Source organism: Rhopilema esculentum, chromosome 16 (assembly GCF_057945365.1).
Source record: "Rhopilema esculentum isolate cy_ngs chromosome 16, ASM5794536v1, whole genome shotgun sequence".
Classification (NCBI taxonomy): Eukaryota; Metazoa; Cnidaria; class Scyphozoa; order Rhizostomeae; family Rhizostomatidae; genus Rhopilema; species Rhopilema esculentum.
Genome location: NC_142830.1, coordinates 15,015,228 through 15,035,022, shown reverse-complemented (window position 1 = coordinate 15,035,022; position 19,795 = coordinate 15,015,228). Strand labels below are relative to the sequence as shown.

Below are 19,795 nucleotides of genomic sequence, written 5' to 3'. Positions count from 1 at the left end.
TTAACTCTTAATTTGCTTGTGTTTATTATTGTCTGTTCTTGGCGCATTGCAGTCTTTGTTATTTTCTACATTTTGTGATGATAAAATGAAATTTCATCAGAGTTAATTTCACAAATGCTTTCGAGATCTATCTAATCCTCAATTCTTACTGTCAAGCTTGCAAATGTCAATCAAGTTCAAACGCTCTAGTGACCTGCTAAAGAAATCAAAATGTGCTACATGGAACTATAACAGCAATTCTAATTTAAATGATGAAGCAATTCTAATTTAAAGTCATTCTAATCTACTAATTTGGCTGTACATTTTGGCTTTAGTACTGTACTATTAGGGTCACTCTGTTAGGTTCTTGAACATATAAACATATAACTGTTTTGTGTTTGAAAATTGAAAATTTTCTTTCGTGTGTGCCTTGAAATTCCATAACTGTTCAACCATCCCCGTGCCAGTTGCAGCACCAGCCACTAGGGTCAGAGAGGGAGGGGGGGAATAAGCAACAAATATTAGGCCACGCCCATTTTATCACCTCGACGCCAATATTACCCCCTGCTTTTTTCAAAACTCACTCATTTTCAAAACTGAGACTTGACAGGTCTGAGTGACGTCAAAATTGCGTCACAGTTTCACCAAACCAAAACATTTTTGTCGGTTAATTCAATTCAATTATCGAAATGCAAGAGCTTGCATCTCACAAACAGTAAAAAATATCGAAAAACAAATAACGAATTCGTGATCAGCAGGTTCAACTCCTTCAGATTAGCCAATAAAATGCAAGTGAAAAATTTGGCTGGAGAGGCCCTTAAAGGTTTTTGCATAGCGTGGGTCTCACCTTGCTTGATGAAGCCCCACTACCAATAGGCTGTTTAATTTCCCAGCCCCCCTCCCTCATTTTACTTCTTTATGCAAAATGCCTTTTCAGTATAGCTTTGCGTATTAAATTTTATTTACGGTATCGCTAAAATCTCTCATACCTTTAGGCATCTTTTATGCTGTTTAGCGCTTTTTGATGCTTTTAGGTAAGACTGGTGCATCGGCTATTGGTGGGGAAAAAAGGCTTTCCCTGTCCATTCCTTTCCAACTACCAATCAGATTTGAGGCTTGTTGTTCGTCTTCTCTTAGTAATTCCTTCCTTTTAGTGATGCATGGTAGGTTGAGCGAATTGCACCGATGCACAAACGGCCTAACTCTCTCTTGATGATGTTGGAACGTAGCCTCATGACTGACCTTCTGATGAATATGGCAGTTTTTCTGACGGAGCTTTATGAATTGATCCCTTTTCGAAGGAAAATTAGTATTAATAAGCCATTGTTTATATTAAGTAGATGGAGGACAGAAACCTGTTTTTTAAATATATGGAGAGTCCCTTGGGGTGTTGGAATGTTGAAAAGACCATATCTACTATTATACCTTTTCTGGCATTTTCCCCTTCCATTAATCGCGTGTGACTTAGTTACAGTTCTCTCATAGTTCTACAGTCTTCAACTGTCTTTGCACTAGAAAGCTATACAGCCATTTTTGTTTTCCATCCCAAATGAAAACCAAAAGCAGCAATATTTTTCATGCCTACTCTTTCTTCGAAGTTTTGTTACTTGGAATTTGGTCTCTAGAGATATAAAGTCAGTTTTCGTGGAACCATGGGGATTGAAATTCATCACGAGATTCCTCCAAATCGTCTTGTCTGATAATATCCAAAACAGCTGTTTGGACTCAATTGTTTAATCCTTTCATCATCCCCTTATGCCCATCAATGTTGGAATTAGAAAAAAGTAGCTGGGAACTTCATAGATTAAATTTCATGTAGAAATTGCATCAAGAAAAGGATAGCAAAGAATCTTTGAAATTAGGATCTGTTGGTTGTTTGGTTTCGCGTAGTAGATGGATTGGTCTATTGGTTTCGATTTATTTCGAACATCGCTTGTTCACGTTATGTGTGAATAAATCTTGTAACGGGAACAGGCCATCTTATGAACAATGAGAAGTTAAACTGAAAATATTTTGCTGAAGATATTCATAAACAGATCTAAGCTATCACAGTTTATGATTGGCGGTATAAAATAGCAGATCTGGGTTACTTTGCTAACTGTGTTAAATATGGTTAAGCTCTAGGGGCACTTCAAGCCCCCAATTTTTTTGACATCTTAAATTCATTTTCCCGACAAAAACGCCTCAAAGGCACACACTCAAAGGGGGGGCATAGGTGGGGAAAGTTCGCCCCCCATTTCTATAAAAGCCCTGATAACTCCGATTAATCCCTCTGAATCCCCATCCTTCTGAATCAGGGTGTTTTTGAGGGAGTCGTTTCATTTCATCCATCTGCTTCTCTTCCCGCGAAGAGCATCACACGACAGTGACGCATGCGCTTTTCAATTGGCTTTGTAGAGAAGGAACGCAACATGGCTGATCAAAAGGGTAGCCCCTCCGTGTCTTCTGATGAGAAAGATGGAAGTTCAAATGCAAAGAAGGCAGACGATCATACTCAAAATAACCAGATGACGAACCAAAGTCAACAGGGATCATCTGCAGGTGAAGGCAGTAGTAAGAAAAGTTCGAAGAAGAAAAAGAAAGGGAGAAAGGCGGAGAGTGTCGCTTCGACCGGTTCCGCTAGTGCAGAAGCTGGGGCAAGTCGAGGAAGTGATGGTGCCCCTGCTGCTGTTAATATGCAGACATTAGTGCAAATCCAGAGGGCCATGGAACAACTAATGGCTACAAATAAACCAGCTCGAACGCCCAATGAAGCAAAACAGAGGAGGTACGAGTTTTGGGACACTCAGCCAGTCCCCAGAATGGGTAGGTCTACATCTATCATAATCTGAGTAGCTAGTTAAGCCTATCATGTGAATCTAACGTAGTTCGTGTCACTCAACTTGGAAACAAGTTACAAAATGCTAGGTTGAATGAACTCACCTTCACTGTATTGTTGCCAATTATCTATCCAAAGAAGCCTACCTTAAAAAACAAGTTGCCAGTAAACTGTAAATATTTTTTTCTGCACATTGAACGCCAGAGTAATAAAATTCACAATCTACACAAATGTTGTATGGGGAAAGAACAAACTTTACAATCTGGGCTACATAGCTGTTTGTGCATGCAAACTGTTTTATCCGTTGTTGTCCTCAAGGATGTGCAAGAAACCATTTTCAAGGATGTGCCAGAAACTCTCCCTGCCAAATCCACAAATTCTCTGGAGCCATAACTTGTTCCATTTCCCGAGCTTGTGAACTTTGAATTAGCCTCTTCTTGCTTTCCAAACCAATATACTTGATCTCACTCCTTCTCTTTCAAACCTCTTATTAAGGCTTTGCCATAGCTTCCTTGCCTCTTCCCAAACCTTACCAACTCAAAATGTTAGACACATCAAAGCAGAAACAAAATTGACAAGATAAATCTATGATATTTGATAAGATGCAATTTACTGCTTTGCATTTTTCAAGGAAGAATTAAATTTTGTCTTGCAAAGAAACTCTCTTTTGTATAGTAACCCATCCATCTACAGGCCTTTTCGTTTGATAAAGCCATCACTCACGATCACGTCAGAACTCAATCGAACTTGATTATGTGAGCTTATTCATACATGCATACATCCCAAGTGCAAACTGAAATAATGTGAGAAGATGAATTGCAGGTTTGATTGGTTTTGACCACCAATTTGGTGACAGTTGACTTTTAATAAAGGTAAATTTGTTAGCAATGACGTGTATAAACTTTGGTCAATTCATCTTTTTGATCAACTTTCAAATTTTTTCAAATTTCCAACTTTTGAGCCACAGAACTGATTATGAACTTTTGTCTATCAAATTTGATTCTGATTTGCTTGAAATTGTTTTGCAGATGAAGATATAAATGAGCCAGTTAATGAAGCATTGGAGCCAGAAAAAGTAGAGATACGACAAACTCCATACTCACTTCCAGCAGGCTTTGTATGGGATACACTGGATATTGAAAATCCAGACACAGTTAGTTGTTTTGCTTATGTTCACATTTATGTATTCTTTTCCTTTTATAAATCCTACTTGTGTATGAAGGCTAGTTCCACTAGTGCTGTTTGCTTGTGATTTCCCTGCAAGTTCCTCTGCAGCTAGCTTTCAGGCAAGTATTTTTGTATTTCCATTTAATGTGCTGCCTTGAAGAGTATTTCAGAATTCCTGAACATTAAAGATGCCAACCATATTTGTTATTTTATTATATCATGAAGTCACATGATTTTTAGGTTTTGGTGCCAATCAAATTATCACAAAGATATTATCACTAGCATTGTGGCAACCACCAGTATCCCTTTGCAGGGATACCCAAGGAACATGATTCCTTCTGCATCTAATATAACTTTTGAGCAAGTTAGGTAACCATACAACATGTAATACAATCACACACAAATCTTCACCTCTCTAACTTTGTATTACATTGAGTTTTTACTTCTTTAAAATGAATATATACAGTGCTTCATATCACATTTAGTTTATCTTCTATCAACTTCTATTTTCTTGGTAAAGTGTATCCATTTTTATCAAGAATTTTTTCTCTTGGCATCAAATCTGTTTTTAACTTGAAATTATTATACTTCAATTAACACTAGTATTGCCTATGACATTCTGATAAAATTGAAACCAAATAACTCTTGTCATTCTTTAAAGTTTAACTAAATCCATTATAATGTGAACAAAATTGTTAGCACCTTTTTAAAAGGTGCTGAGTTGAGAGTTCTGGTGTTGCAAATATTATGCATTAATGAATCTATTGGACCTTATCCATTGCATTACTGCTTGGATTTGAGAAATATTTTTCTTGCATTAGCAATGTAGTTTAATAAAAAAAATGATTTAGACATTTGAGCAAATTGCTTTATATATAAATCTTAGAGTTTTAAAACAACATTTCAAATACCTAGTGAGAAGGAAGTGTTTCCATTGATTTTAAAAGGTTTTAAGCCAGGGGCTTTATTTCTATGTGTGAACAACTTCTAGTGGTGGAATTAATCCTTTTAATATTATATATAACAGTGCTTCATATAACATTATTATCATTGTAAATATTTGTTATGGTAACAGTGAGTTATTAATAATTTTTTGTTTTTCCAGCTTAAGGAGCTGTATACACTTTTGAATGAGAATTATGTAGAAGATGATGATAACATGTTCCGATTTGACTATTCGCCAGAATTTCTTAAATGGTATGCTATTATTTGTCAACAGATGTTATTTCAGTTGTTGTTTATTTTAACTACTGCTTCTGTTTACTTTCCTTGTCATCAAGCAATGTCATGACACAGTAACATTTGACAATTTTTCTATCCTACAGACCAAGCTATTAAATATAGTTGTTTATTTCTGTTGAGATCAAAAGTGGTCCATATGTCTTCATGTTTAGAAATCACCCCGACTTTATAATGATTAAAACCCCTAAGTTAACTGTCACTAGCTTTCCAGTCCTACATTTTTTGGACCAATCTGACCGTGGTAGAATTGAAAGGGTTTACATGAGACTCAAGGCAGATGGTATTTGCCATTTGTAATTTATATTGTGGGCTGTTTCTTTACTCAATGCGGGTCAGTTAGTTGGATTTGTATGTATTAAAAATTGTATTGTAAAAATATGCCAGTGTCGAAACATTTGCGACAGATTTTAATTAGTTGCCAAGCAATGTTTGCTTGTGGTCCATTGAAATTAAAATGAAGATTAAAAATTAAATTGAGTTGTCTGATGATCACAATAAGCATGAAACTCGATTGACAATTTAGAACTGACCTATTCTATACACCAAGCCAAATAGACACATACAAACATATTCCCATATTTGAAGAGATTCTTTTACCTTTTTTCCACATAATTTAGGCACACGTATTTTTACCAAAATTTTATTCCCCAATCTGGACTCTGTTGTTGGCACTATTTTGCACACTTTCTTAGCATAAAACATTACTTAGTCTCAAGATTTGACCAGATCAGAAGGCACTTTATAAAATGTTACTGCAGGATGCTTTGTGAAGATTTGTTTTAGTAGTTTTTTGTTTCCAGGGCGCTAAAACCACCTGGCTGGAAGACGGAATGGCATTGTGGTTTGAGAGTAGAGTCTAATAAGAAGCTTGTTGGATTCATAAGTGGAGTTCCTGCCAACATACGGGTTTACACTCAGTGTGTTTTTATGTTTATTTTTATAATAATGGCTAAGAATCTGAATTTCGTAACCGCTTTATGACTTTGTTGTATTTGTTGTTTTTGAACAGCAAAAGAATAGTATCAATATATGTTTATAAATTAACAAAACTGTGAAATGAAGGACTATTTAGAATGGGTGTTCTTGGTCTTGTGTCTTAAGTAAACAAATAACAAAGGCAATTACATGATAAGTAGCAAAAGAGGGTTCTAGTTAAGTTTGTTTTCTTATGCTTTTATCAAATTTCCTTGCAATGGTATGCCCTCTGCGTTTATTTTCCTTTGATGGTTGAGCAAGCAATTTATGTACTTTGCTTTTTGACTGAAATAGCGAAAATTGTTTTGGTTTCTGGAAGCTATGTGGAATGTATTCCATTTTCTACAAAATTTCGATTTCTGCTTTTAATTTATTTAAAATGACATGCAAATCAGTCATTTATTTATTTGTCATTTGTTTCTTTGTTTATAAGTGAACAGACGATGGCAGAGATCAATTTCTTATGTGTCCACAAAAAGCTTCGGTCTAAGCGAATGGCACCCGTCTTGATTAAAGAAATTACGAGAAGAGTAAACTTGGAAGGGAGTTTTCAAGCTGTTTACACTGCTGGGGTTGTTTTGCCTAGGCCGGTTGCCACTTGCAGGTACATGAACTCTAAAATTTCTTTGTTAATAGGCCTTCAAAAGATTATTACAGATTATACCTCCTAATTTGTTAATTCGATTCAAAGTGGCTTTGGAATCTTTCAAAAATGGTTTTATTATGATGTTGACAATGTGAGTAGTTCAACGAAACGACAGAGCAAATTTTAAATCTTGCCATCCTAGCTTAACCTGTTTTTTATTTGAATTATTTAAGTTCTATTCGTATTTCTACAAATTTACAATGGTTTGTTCATTTCCCATCTTGTTTTTGCAACAGATACTGGCATAGGTCATTGAATCCAAAGAAGCTAATTGATGTCAAATTTTCACATCTGTCGAAAAACATGACGATGCAGCGGACGATAAGACTTTACCGATTACCAGAGGTACTGCAACTTTTTAGAATGGGATGTAATTTATATATCACCTAAGTTAAAGACTCAGAGCGTTATAGTACTCTTATAGTTGCTGTTGTGTTTTATCAAGGCCTAACAGCATTCGTTTCCAGTCTACCATGCATACGATGTTGTCATGCCGACGAAGTGGGGGTTTGGGGGCCCAGAAAAAAAGAACCAATCACCCTATACTTGATGCAGCCTATTCCACAAAAATATCCTTCTCGCAACCACATAACCCTGTACTGCTCCCGTGCAGAACTCATATTTACCCAGCAATTTGATGCTTGATGTTATAGTGACAAAATGTATTAGCTTGAGTTTTCCAGTTTCTTCAATAATTTCTAAAAGTCTTCTTTATTAAAATTTCTCAGGACACAAAGACTTCAGGTATACGGCAGCTAAAGAAAGAAGACTGCTCGAAAGCGCATAAATTGCTGGTAGAGGTATGTCTAAAGCATGCTAAAAATAACACTGCATTGATGTATTTCAACGATAGCTCGAACAATTTCCCTTACTTTTTCGTCACATTTTCTTTTAAGATGTGAACCAAAAATTTGAGCAAAAGGTTTTAACAGTTTTCTTTCCTAATTGCATGCAGATCTCTGCATTTTATCTGATAATTTATAGAAAGAAAGTGAGCAATAGTCAAATTATATTCAATTATTTCTAATGCAGTCTATTTTTGAAAACTCGACAATGCAACTGGTCGGGAGAAATTTCAAAACCTTCTAAGATTGTCTTTAAAGATGATTATTTCGCCTAACAACAAATCTCTTTCATTATTTTTACAGAATCTAAAACGTTTCGACTTAGCGCCAGTTTTTTCCGAGGTAAGTTGAAGTACTTCACGTTTAGATAAAACAATAATATTTATAAAATCCAGCAAATATTCTTATCTTTCGAGTGTATGATTTAGAAAAAATCTGTTTAGGTTTTAAAATTATTTGCTGTCCTAGTATTTGTATCCAAAGTATTTAGGTTTTTCAAAGTATATGCATAGTATTTAGGTATCCAAGTTTCCAAAGATGTTTTTTCCCTGATAAATTATGGCCCTCATCCTGAGTAATCTAATGCCGCCATTTTCTTCATCAGGAAGAATTTCGTCATTGGTTCATGCCCCAGAAGGACATTATTGATTGTTATGTAGTCGAGGTGAGCAGTTTTAAATCCATCGTTTATTTACTAACCAACGGATTTGACATGAATTTCAAGAATGAAACGTTGTTTGTTGGTTCACAGACTTTTTTCAATCTCTTTTTGGATAAATTCAACTTTACTCTAAATTTCAAATACGTAGAGCTGAAGACAAAGGGTGGTAATAAAAAAATTTAATGAAAAGGAATGAAATGTCAGATCAAAGAAATTGAAGTTGGAAGTAAAAGAAGCCTAAAAATTGTTGTCTGAATGTATACAGATGTGTCTTTTCTTGTGCAAAAGATTTGACCTGTTTTATTTTGTATCTAATATTTCCAACAACAATTAATCTTCTGCTTCAAATTTATAATCATGTAAACTATATCAAAACCACGCAACAGCAATTTATCCGTGAAACATCTAATATAGAATAAACCCCATTCAGTCACTTCATTTAGTTGGAGTTGGGAGGCTGGCCAGTAGGGCCAACAAGTATCTTCGTGAAAACATGCGTAGATACAAAGAATTGCAATATCTAATTTTGATGTAAAATTGTCACGGCACTGATTGGACAACTATACCGGTCTTGTGCTTGCGTTTTTCTGATTGGTCTATTTCGATCCACGACTGGGTATATATTTATCATCGTGTTCTTTCGGACCCTTATTCTGACGTTTTATGCTCGGAGGAGTGTCAGACGAAAAAGCTTTTAGCCAATATGTTATAAAATGTTTGCTTTTTTAAAGAAATATATTTCTCCATAAAAGTTGCACTTGACATGAAGCTTATTTTTTGTATTTTTTGTCATCTTTTGCAGAATGAAAATGGTGAAATCACGGACATGATAAGTTTCTACACACTACCCTCCACAGTCATGAACCACCCCTCGTACAATTTACTTAAAGCGGCCTATTCGTTTTACAACGTCAGCACAAAGACGCCCCTAGTTGATCTTATGAATGATGCTCTTATCATTGCTAAAAGGGTGAGATTTATGTGCCACCTTTATAATATTTAATCTTCTCTTCTGCCATCACCTTTTTTCTGCATGATGTTAAGGGACCAGCTGATGCTTCTCATCCTATACCAGACTTTCTTTAAGACGGTTTGATTTTTTTTGCTATATTCTTTTCAATAAAGATGTGGTTTGGAATTGTTTTTCGCTAGCAATACTGTAATGATAAAACAATGAAGATTGTCAGTCTATTTCGTTTTGAAAAATATTGCTTGGCTACGTCGAGGCTGGTTTTGCTGGCAGCTCGTTAGAAGTGGAAAATATTCCTGCTTGTATAAAACATACTTTATTTATTGTATTAAAGATAACGTTTTGACAGCTTTGCATTATTCACTGTTCTGATATGTGGCCATAATACTTTGCATTTCAGAACAATTTTGATGTTTTTAATGCACTGGATCTTATGGATAACACAGATTTCCTAGAAAAGTTAAAATTTGGTATTGGAGATGGCAACCTGAACTACTATTTGTACAATTGGAAATGCATGGAAATGAAGCCGGCACGTGTAAGTACAGCTTGCTTTGTACTATTTCGTGTCTATTTGCCATTTCTTGCTGTCTCTTAAACTTAGGCCGATTGCAAGGGAACACTGATCCTCAAGAAAAGTCTGGTCGTCATCTTTCATTTGTTCTTTTCTAATAACATGGTAAAATACAAATATATTGACGTTTCTCTAATTCCTTACACATATAAAGATTTACACTTGCTGTTTGCTTGTATAAAATATCAGTCTTAATCAAAATATTTCCACCTTTTTTGTTGAATCAAACTCACCGAATGTTAAAACTCATTGTCTCTATTCCAATATTGCTTAGGTTGGGTTAGTTCTACTGTGATCAACATTTGGCGAAAATTCGATCGGTTGGTGTTGAAGTCGTAGGATTTTGAAATTTTCCTGCTGCCATTTGGAAGCGTCTCAGAACTCGCAACCTGATAGTGATATCAAAGACAGCGACGAGTCAAGCATCCAAAATATGAGGCCCTTCAACACACGTTGATAACAATATACTTCTACTGAAAGTTGCAGCCGAATTCTATTTACCACTTTTGAATGCAAGCAAAATCAGATTCTTAGCCTGTTTAAATAGTTAGCAATTTCCCTTTCATCAAACAAAAATTTATTATCTACATTCAGAAACCACAAATTTCAAATGTCATGAGCACTTCTTGAACCTTAAATAAAGCCAATAAACCCATTAAATCATCCTAAATATATTGTTCATATTACACTTAGATTCTGTTTTGTATTCATCTATTGTTTTATAAATTTAACCTACTACCGCTGTCACATTGTTGAAATACGCTGAAACTCGTAAATGTTTCTCTTTTGTTCAGTGTTCACGACGGGTTTCTGTTTATTTGGCATGAAATGCAAGGCAATTCTTTTTGTAGCCAATTCCTTTTGGCATTCGCAATATATTGATAATATTCCTGTAGTAGATGCAGTATAATAATTAGTTGCTGTAAAAATTTCAAAATTACTATTAATTATGAATTTTCTTATCCCTATTACAAGACCTTTTTTCTAAAATGAGAAGAAAATAAGACGTTTCTGGGTGTTTAGAGCTTTCTTTAAATGGTGGCATTCAGTCTTACCACTATCATCTCCGAAGACCAACCATCCCGGTCAGATGGTGATTTTTGCACCCCCCCCCCCCCCCCCCTCCTAGTGTAATGTAGATATCTAGAGTTTATAAAAGTACATGTGCACCAGATTTGAATAGGGACGGGGGCTATGATAGGTGTTAGACTCCCGGGATTTGTTTCGCTTATTCGTGACCTTGGGGGTTTGTCCTACGAAAATCTAGCTGAACATTAGGAGACTTGTATTGGCTACACGGTCAATGCACATTGCTCAGGGAAGTAAATCACTGCCACAATTCGCGAAACAGCAATTTCAGTTACATAGTCTTTTACAGCCCCGTGCCTCCATTCCCTGTTGGTTTACTACAAAATGACAGTTGATGTTAGGAAATATGTTATCCACATGACTGTTAATAAATTTTAAAATTGATTTTGGGGAAAAAAGGTACAGATCTGGGAGTATTAGGAGGGGAGATCAAAAGCAAAGAAATAAGACAAAATCGCTTGATTTTCCAAAAAAAATTTGGCAGACATTTCAAGACAAGAAGTAGCTACAGCGCTCCCAAAGAAGTTTTTTATGATAAAATCAAAGGGATCTTTCCATTGCATATCATTAAAGAAAACACTCAAAAAATCGAAATCTTATGTGAACTCTAGTTTGTAAACTTCAAGAAACAAACAAAATATTTCTAAATAAAAATATTAAACTTCGAAACATCTCATAAATAAAAACTAAGAAATTAATTACAATTTTCATATTTTATTTCTAAATAATAACTCTTTTAAAGCCAATTACAATTTGATTTCAAATAGCTCAAACTAAGAATAAAATAGAACGAAAGAATGCTTACCAAATATGAAACAAGGAATTCATAAGACTTATTTTTGCAATAAACGAAAGTAACAAGTGAGGCATTTTATTCTAAATTCAGCTTTGAATGATATGGTGAACATTATGCTTTTTAAAAACAGAAATTTGGTAAAACTTAGTAAGATAATTGTTGCCAATTCCCTTACGGATATTTCAGTGTAAGAATCTATGAAAATGGGGTTTTGTGCTAATGAAAACTTTTCAAAGCTGGGTTTTTCAATGTATTTATGCAAGTTGTTAGCTATGAAATGGTGCGTTCTTTTCCATATAACAAAAGCTAGTGACTAAATGGAAAGATTTGAATTGACCTTAACTTTTCGCAAAAGGTAAATTTCCTGAATAGAAACAAAAATTACTAATCTCAGAAGTCTCTCAGTTATAAATTGAAGGCCAATTGGTGGCATTGTCAATAAATGCTTGCAGAGTGATCTTGATAATGTTATAGGTTCACTTTTTATCTGCTTGAAACAGCACCCCAATTATAAAGAAACAAACAATACATCCAAATGAGATTAAATCTTAACTAAGCTATATAAGAAATGGAAGGCCTACGAAATCTTTCCTAACATCTCATTCATAATGGTTTCTCCGAGGTGCACTGTAGTGTTGTTAGTCACTGGTCTCATCTTCGTTGCTTCGGGCACTGGGTCCACAATATTGACAACTGATTGATATAGGCCCGCGCAAAGCAGAAAGATCCCAGTTATGAAAAGCAGCCATGCAAAAACTTGTTTGCAGTCAGGTTTTTCGGGGTGATGTCGCACTTTCAAGTAGAAAGCTGGCGGAAGTACGTAAATGATTAGGGTGCAGCCAATGGAACCAACTATGCCCCACAACATGTTCACCTGTTCCGAAAAAAGAATGGTTCGATTTTACAACACCACTTCGTAAAATCGGATAGATGTGCCTTCAATTGTGCGTTATTTCCATTAATTTAGATTTAGATACAAATGTGTAAAACATATTTATAACAAGATCTGAAATAAGATTTGAATTTGAAGTTGATACTTGACAGATTAAAGACTCATTGCTAACAATGAGCCACTGCGCTACGTAACCATCCCATAATGCATTTTTAGACTGTCTAAAATCAATTGTGGTTAATCCGTAGAAAATTACTGCCATTGTTTGGACCGTCGCCACGCTCGCAAAGGCCCATTGTTAGCAATGAGTCTTTAAGATTACATACCTGTGGAACAACATAAGCTAGTCCGTATGCAGTGAAGACGATAATGAATGTTTCAAAAAACCATACAGTGCGAGTAGGCCCGTTCATTTTTTCATTTGATACTGCCTTGACAAACCACGACACACCAAACAGCTCCCAACGGCGGGTTCGTTCATGACTCCAAAGCATCTAAGAGAAATGCATATATTAACGATTTGTGAGGCAACCGTAAAACTTTGAAATCCCCATCTTTTTCTTCAAGTTAACTAGGCTTTCCTGGTTCCTAAATCCCCACCCTGATTTTATACATATAACATCTTGATTTAAGTGAGGCTCACTGAGCTCGATCCAGTACATGTTTGTCCCAAGTGGCGCGAGACAACAATGTTATCCACTACGCCACAGGAGTAACTAAATCAGATAAAAGGATTGCCAAGAGAGCACGGGCGATTCCTTTTTTCATCTTTTGGAGATCAATTGATGCTAAAATGGCTTAAATGTAGTCAGAGGTTTTTTTCCAACCATTGAGTATAGTTGTTAAAAAAATAACTTGCTTTTTCTGGCTTGCGCTAGGAACAACTGGGTATATAGATTCCCTAGGGTAGTGTTTTGACCTAAGTTCTGACGTTTTATACTCCGAGTATGTTCTAAAAATGCTGAAGTATGTTCTAAAAATGTTGACTTTTTTCAATGCCATTATATTTCATTTTCGTAATAAGTGGCAGATCCAGCCATACACTATTCGCTCCTTTCGATAACTTTTCAAGACTTAATATTTTACAGCTTCCCGTGTTGCAGTATAGAACTTACGCATCAGGGCAACAAAGCTTGTCTGCTACTTAAACAAGGATACCTCTGCTAATTTCGCAAAATATTTTAAGGCAAACATGTATATTCTTCCCAATAGATCAGTCTAGCTGCCTAGAACATTTATTGGCTGTAAAAATTCGCTGAAACCTATTCTGTGAACGCCATCAGTGGAAACTCTTGTTTTTTTTTGTACTAAATTTCTTATGAAAATGTTTGGTATATGGTATGTCATTTGCATTAAAAGAAAACATTTTCATAAGCTGTTACCAGCATTCCTAGGTGTATCATATACAATTAACCCCACTTGTTATCGTTAAATAAAATTTCACAGCAAAATTTACCTTATTCAACGTCTGCCTGCAAGGGACTATCAGCAGTGGAAAACTGAGGAGGAGCACAAATGAAAGGGCAGCTCGACCAGCGGTAATCACTATGTCGTCATGCGCGTAATTCTTTGTTATGTCTTGGTCTGTGTATTGCCGAAACTAACAAAAGATATAAATATTTATAACTCACTTCTAAAGGTTTTTTAGTGATTTAATAAAACATTTTGATACAAAAATTCTGAAGGAAACCTTTCAAACTGAGATTGCAAAGCGCTTATTAAAACTTTTGAGCTAAGGTGTGGCGGAAAACGAAGCAGGGGGTGTCGATTGATGTTTTTTGATTGAAGAAGGCACTTATCAGGGGGAGGACTGATTAGTGGAGGGCCTTAATAATATAGGGAGGGAAGGAGCTGATAATAACTAGAAGGGAAGGTGCTTATGACAGGGAGATGCTGATTAGAAGCAATAATTTACTTGAAAAAATAGCTGTGTCAAATAAAAGAAAGTCCTAGACAACAAAGACATCCAGGCTTACTTTGAAGCACTTGCATGCATAAATTAGATTCTTTGCAAATATTTAGAGCTTTCTAAATGAGTATACAAACCTGGAAGTAGCCAAAGAAGCTCACAGTAAAATTCATCACATAAGTTATTCCCATAGCAAGGAAAAGAATTATCCTTTTGTTCTTCCTGGTTTGGTTCCTGAGTTCAGTGTGCATTGGCAAAATGTTGAAATGACAGGAAAAGGTGAGTTCTGAGATTGAAACGCAAGTCAGGAACTGTCTAAGACTAGTTGGGTGCCATTTGACAGGGTTGTCATGTCTTTGTATATGGCCCCCAAGGTCATTTTTGACTGAGCGGTAAACAATGCAGCCAGTCAGAAGCAGACCACAGAACACACTGAAAAAGAAACGTAGCCAATTAGAAAAATGGTAGCAGAGGTGGTTCTCCTATTGATTGCAACATGGTTAATGGTGAAGATGATGATGGATAATGATGAAAATATTATAGTGTATGGTGCTATACATGTTAGTTGATCTGTCTGATTCCTATCTTTGGTAAGAGATAGGTCACTCTTATTACTCTAATAAGACTTTTATCAAACCTTTTATAATAATCTTAGAAAAATAAGTATAGCTAAACTATGATGGATTGAGAATATATAATGAGCAGGAGCCAGAGGTTCTCTACTCTTTAAATCCATACCTCATACCAGAAGTGTACTGCAGTGCTGACAGGTTTTTCAACAATGAAATTGGAAATACAAATACCAAAATCATTGACAGGACAACTATTCTTTCTGTCCAAAACCCTCTTTTTCCAGCAATGTATTGAATCAATGGCTCTATCTATTAAGGGAATAAGAATCTATCACATGTGAGAATGCAAATGATTGATAGTATGCCACAAATTATTCTTCTGGTACAAGTCTCTTAGTGTCTTTGTTCTGGAGAGGATGATTGTCATAAATTTCAAAATCAGATGATTTCAACTAACTGTAGAGATAGAAGGCAGATATATGAAGTTCTAAAAATGCAAATCTAAAACCAAAATGCATTTAGAGGAGACTGGGGCTACAAGCCACTGAGAAGCTTTCGTTGACGATAAATCAAAGTAAAGCCTGGTTCCCATAAGATCATAAAAGTATCAGAGACAGTTCGCAACAGTCTGCAACAGACTGTGTTGGCAAGGACCGAGATACTGGGGGGCCAGGGGGCCTTGTATAGTTTACGCAATATAATTTTATTTTTGTAAAATACAGCTTTTTATACTTATTTATCAGGGCAAAAAGTTGTAACTCAGTCTATGTGTGTTGGTCCAAGCTCTTGCTATCATTAAGACTGTGCTGACTGTTAATCATAAGGGGTTAAGAGAGTTAATCTGAGTAAAACCTCCTTGACTCTTATGCCACTTATGATGAATGAACTTAAAAGGGAACACAGGGAACAGATGTCACTGATCCATTATCATTTTTTGTTAAGGTCAATGGGTATTGTTTTGGTTTGTATTGCTTTTTGTTAAGGTCAATTGGTAGCCATGCCTACCATCGTCTTGTTCTTTTAAAATGTACTTTTTTACAGTGTATGAAAAAAATTAAAAAAACAGACACTTGGATGTAATTGACCAATCATAGGAAAGTCATCTGACGCATCTTTACTTGTTATTGCTTTTTTGTCAGAATATTTGATCTCTTTTAGACAGTTTTCAACTTGTCCCTGATCAATCAAAAGATGAAAGATGGAAGAAAGGATCAATGAAATGTTTCAAACTCTTAAGATGCTAAGAGAACCAGGCTTAAGATTAAAGAACAGCTTTCAAAAAAAGTATCTTTTATTATTGGTCAACTGCATTTCTTTCAGTTGTATTCTAACATAAAACCTTTGCAATTGGTTATATCATGGAACTACGATGGTCAAGAGCTCTCTTAATTTATGAATAATTCTTTTGTATGCCAACCATACAAGACACAAGTTTCACAAGTTCAGCACATAAGTGCAACCAGGCTGGCTTCTGCATTGGCAGTGCCACATACTGACTCTCATTAAAAGAGTTTTTATACTGACAGTCAAAATTGATGAGCTAGTGTTTTTATTTTCTCATTTCATGATGAGTTGGTGCAGAAAAGGTTATGGGTGATTTCTAAAACTAAAGGGTGATTTCTCTATTTCTTTCACATGAACAAGCATAGTATGTTAGTTGATCACATCTTGGTAAATAGCCTTTCATTTCTTGCTTTCTGAAAAAACTTCCAACAAAAATATTTTGCATGCGTTTTGACTATCATCAATAAGATTAAAAAGGAGAATGATTGACATATTTGACAGGCAATGAAAAGATGAATAGAATCTAAATCTGAATCTTAACTGAAACAGAAAAACAAATCTCATTTCATTACTTACTTGGTCAGAAATGAGAATGAAATAGACAGCAGACACCAAATACAAAATGAAAAATAAAGTTACTTGGACCAACATCTAGAAAACAAAATGACATTCTCTATAATTGCTTTAAATTTCTCTGTGTTGCCATACATAAAGTTTTATGTTACTATAACAATATATATATAAACCTTTTTATCAGTGTTTAACTTCTGGAGACAATAAAAGGGAAAGATTTTGTATTAAATGAAAACTTTGCTAATTCTATTAACCTTTAAATGCTTATAAAACATTATTAAACTATTGACAAAACCAGTGCAATCTGAAAAAATTGCACCTTTAAACTTGAAAAGTCATCTGCCAACAAACCAATACAGCGGCCACGTGTAGGAATATATAGTAGGAAAAGTACATTTATCAATTATCATCAGCACACCTAACTGATATGTGCAGGGTAAATGGTTCCCTGCCCAACTTCAGCTTAGCCCCTGTGTTTGAATTGTGACCTTTGCAGGTGCCAATCTTTGCATTCAAAGTGCATTCTATGAAACATCAGCAGCTTATTGTAGCAATGCCTTTGAGCCTTTGACCATATCTTGCATTGGTAGAGCTGAGAATCAAACTTTTAAACAGATGTAAGACATTAAATAGATTACCTGCCCCTTGGCTCCAAATGCAACTCTGGCTACATCTTCAATATTTCTTATTTTTCCATGACAATATTTCTTGCTATTTATAACCAAAAATCCACCATGTGTTGATGCGATTAGTACAAAAATCAAAACGAAAGATGACACTATAAATCCTCCTTGTTCAAATGCAAATGGCAGTGATAAGAGTCCACCGCCAATCATAGTTGAAACAAGAGTAAATACAGATGAAAAAATAGTTCCTCTTCTCTCTCCTCCTTCACTGATAGTGCTATGAGCACGGACCAATGGGGTCCTTTCATTTAATGGCTCATCATCTGAGACAAAGCTATCATTTGAATCTATTGATGATGTGATTGAAGATTCTCCAGAAGCAGGCAAAATGCTGAAAAGGAATGACAAAAAAGCTACACATATTACAGACATTGTTTTCATAGTTCACTAGTAAATCTTCAGTCGTAAAATTAAAATGTGTTCTTTTACAATGAAGGTATGTGATGATGGTAAAAGGAAAACTTGTTTTCATATAAGTGTGGTGGTTTTTAGATGAGTTGGTCAATTTTCAAGATTTGTACCATAATGTATGTTTTTCCTTTCAAATGAACACATTCAAAACTACTACACTTTTTTTATAAGAAACAAAGGTCGATGTTGAGTACTCCAGATTCTTAATGGTCTGGAATTTTCAATACTCATTGTTTCTTAAGAGTTTCTTAATTATGATGTCATGAATGATGTTATGAAATGTTTGTGACCTTTTTTATCACGTCAAGCGATTCACTTTCATTCTGATGCTGTATTTAAATGTGGGAAGTATATTTTTATCCCTTCTTGTGTCTTAAGTTCTAGGCCAACAGGGCAATCTTGTTCTTGGATTTTACAAAATTTCGTTTTTCTCAGCTTTATCACGATTTAATAGTTTCTTAATTTTTTTGCTTCAAGTACTGAAGTTTCTTAATTTTTTTCTGACTGTCCAGTACTCGTTTCTTTTAGCCAGTTTCTTATAAAAAATGAGTGTAATCTTGAACAACATGTTAAAATGATTAGCACATAAATCATAAAAGTTACATAGATGCATGTAATCAATGTGTAGCTAAATTCTTACCTTCCATTATAATCTGGTGCAATTAAATCTGCCGGAATTGGGGAATTTATTGACATCATTTTTTCTGCTTCAACCTCAAAACAGCCCGATCAGTGATCAATGAACTATAAATAAAATTGGATCCTAAAGTTCATATTATATAAAAAAATTTCCAGTCATTTTTTACAGAACCTATAAGTCATACGGTCAGATAATCCGAGCAAGGGACTGAAGTGTTATACCAACAAAAGAAACAACCGAATCTTTGTGAAGGCGATCAAACATTAACAGTGGATCATTGCAAAATTTGCTGGGCGAAAACTCTACAGCTGAGCAACAAAAAGCTGTCACACATCAATAACATTTTGTATACAGGGGAACGTCAAAGTTCACTCAAATCAATGACTCGGAAAGGCAGAAAAGTGACTGTCGAACGACCTTACTTAGGCCATCATCAAATTGAGCACTGAATCGTGCTTCTCTTGAAAACGTTAAAAAAAGTGATGAATCAAATAAGAAGTTATATGCTAAATCACAATCTTGCCTTAACTTTCAACTGTCACCTCCTCATTCTTGATTTCTTTTTATTGAAGAAAAATTGCTTTCAATTTTCTTGTCATCATGTGATCAACCAACAAACATTTTCTTTTCGAACCCTCATACCCCTGTAAAAGCTCCTCCGCATCAAATAAATCAGAGCGCAAATTCTGGCTGCGAACAACCGTGAAGAGATTCAAAATTTTTTTTACAAAAAAGATATCTTATATCGAAAGGATTCAGGCATAATGGAACATCAAATAAATAGGATAAAATAATTTATTTTCGCAATGAGTCTTCTAGTTATCAATCACGATGATGTCAATAATTCTCAAGAGACATGTTACTGCCTCGACCATTCCCCACATTATTAGAAATAAAAACAGGTTTCTCGCGAAAACATTTTTACGATTCATCAATTTTCCCTTTGCCACCCGTTTTGAAATCTAAATTGGAGCCATTGAACTAGGTATTATTTGTCAAGACACCATTCCCTTAATCTGATATCCTATTCAAAATATGTATCAAGCAACTTGTTTGTACAAACTTG

The 19,795-nt window shown here is 35.1% G+C and overlaps 2 protein-coding genes across 3 annotated transcripts; one reads left to right on the top strand and one right to left on the bottom strand.

Annotated features, from left to right (window-relative positions):
- Positions 1-2,358: 2,358 nt before the first annotated feature.
- Positions 2,359-10,829, top strand: LOC135682253 (glycylpeptide N-tetradecanoyltransferase 2). Its single transcript, XM_065197058.2, has 12 exons — positions 2,359-2,784; positions 3,826-3,950; positions 5,070-5,161; positions 6,007-6,123; positions 6,615-6,785; positions 7,064-7,172; positions 7,556-7,627; positions 7,976-8,014; positions 8,277-8,336; positions 9,136-9,303; positions 9,704-9,841; positions 10,152-10,829. Exons 1-12 carry the CDS (start codon positions 2,391-2,393, stop codon positions 10,170-10,172), a joined length of 1,506 nt encoding a protein of 501 aa, XP_065053130.1. The 5' UTR covers positions 2,359-2,390; the 3' UTR covers positions 10,173-10,829.
- A 791-nt stretch (positions 10,830-11,620) lies between these two features.
- LOC135682252 (solute carrier family 38 member 6) lies at positions 11,621-19,381 on the bottom strand. 2 transcript variants are annotated; one of them, XM_065197057.2, is made up of 9 exons: positions 19,253-19,380; positions 18,730-18,833; positions 17,631-18,009; positions 16,996-17,070; positions 15,302-15,444; positions 14,701-14,995; positions 14,111-14,254; positions 12,981-13,148; positions 11,627-12,636 (listed from the first exon to the last, which is right to left on the bottom strand). In XM_065197057.2, exons 2-9 carry the CDS (start codon positions 18,786-18,788, stop codon positions 12,340-12,342), a joined length of 1,560 nt encoding a protein of 519 aa, XP_065053129.2. In that variant the 5' UTR covers positions 18,789-18,833; positions 19,253-19,380; the 3' UTR covers positions 11,627-12,339. The 2 variants fall into 2 exon arrangements, with proteins under 2 accessions (XP_088969134.1, XP_065053129.2); XM_089113008.1 differs by lacking the exon at positions 16,996-17,070 and having other exon boundaries at positions 11,621-12,636; positions 19,253-19,381.
- Between the last annotated feature and the right edge of the window lie 414 nt (positions 19,382-19,795).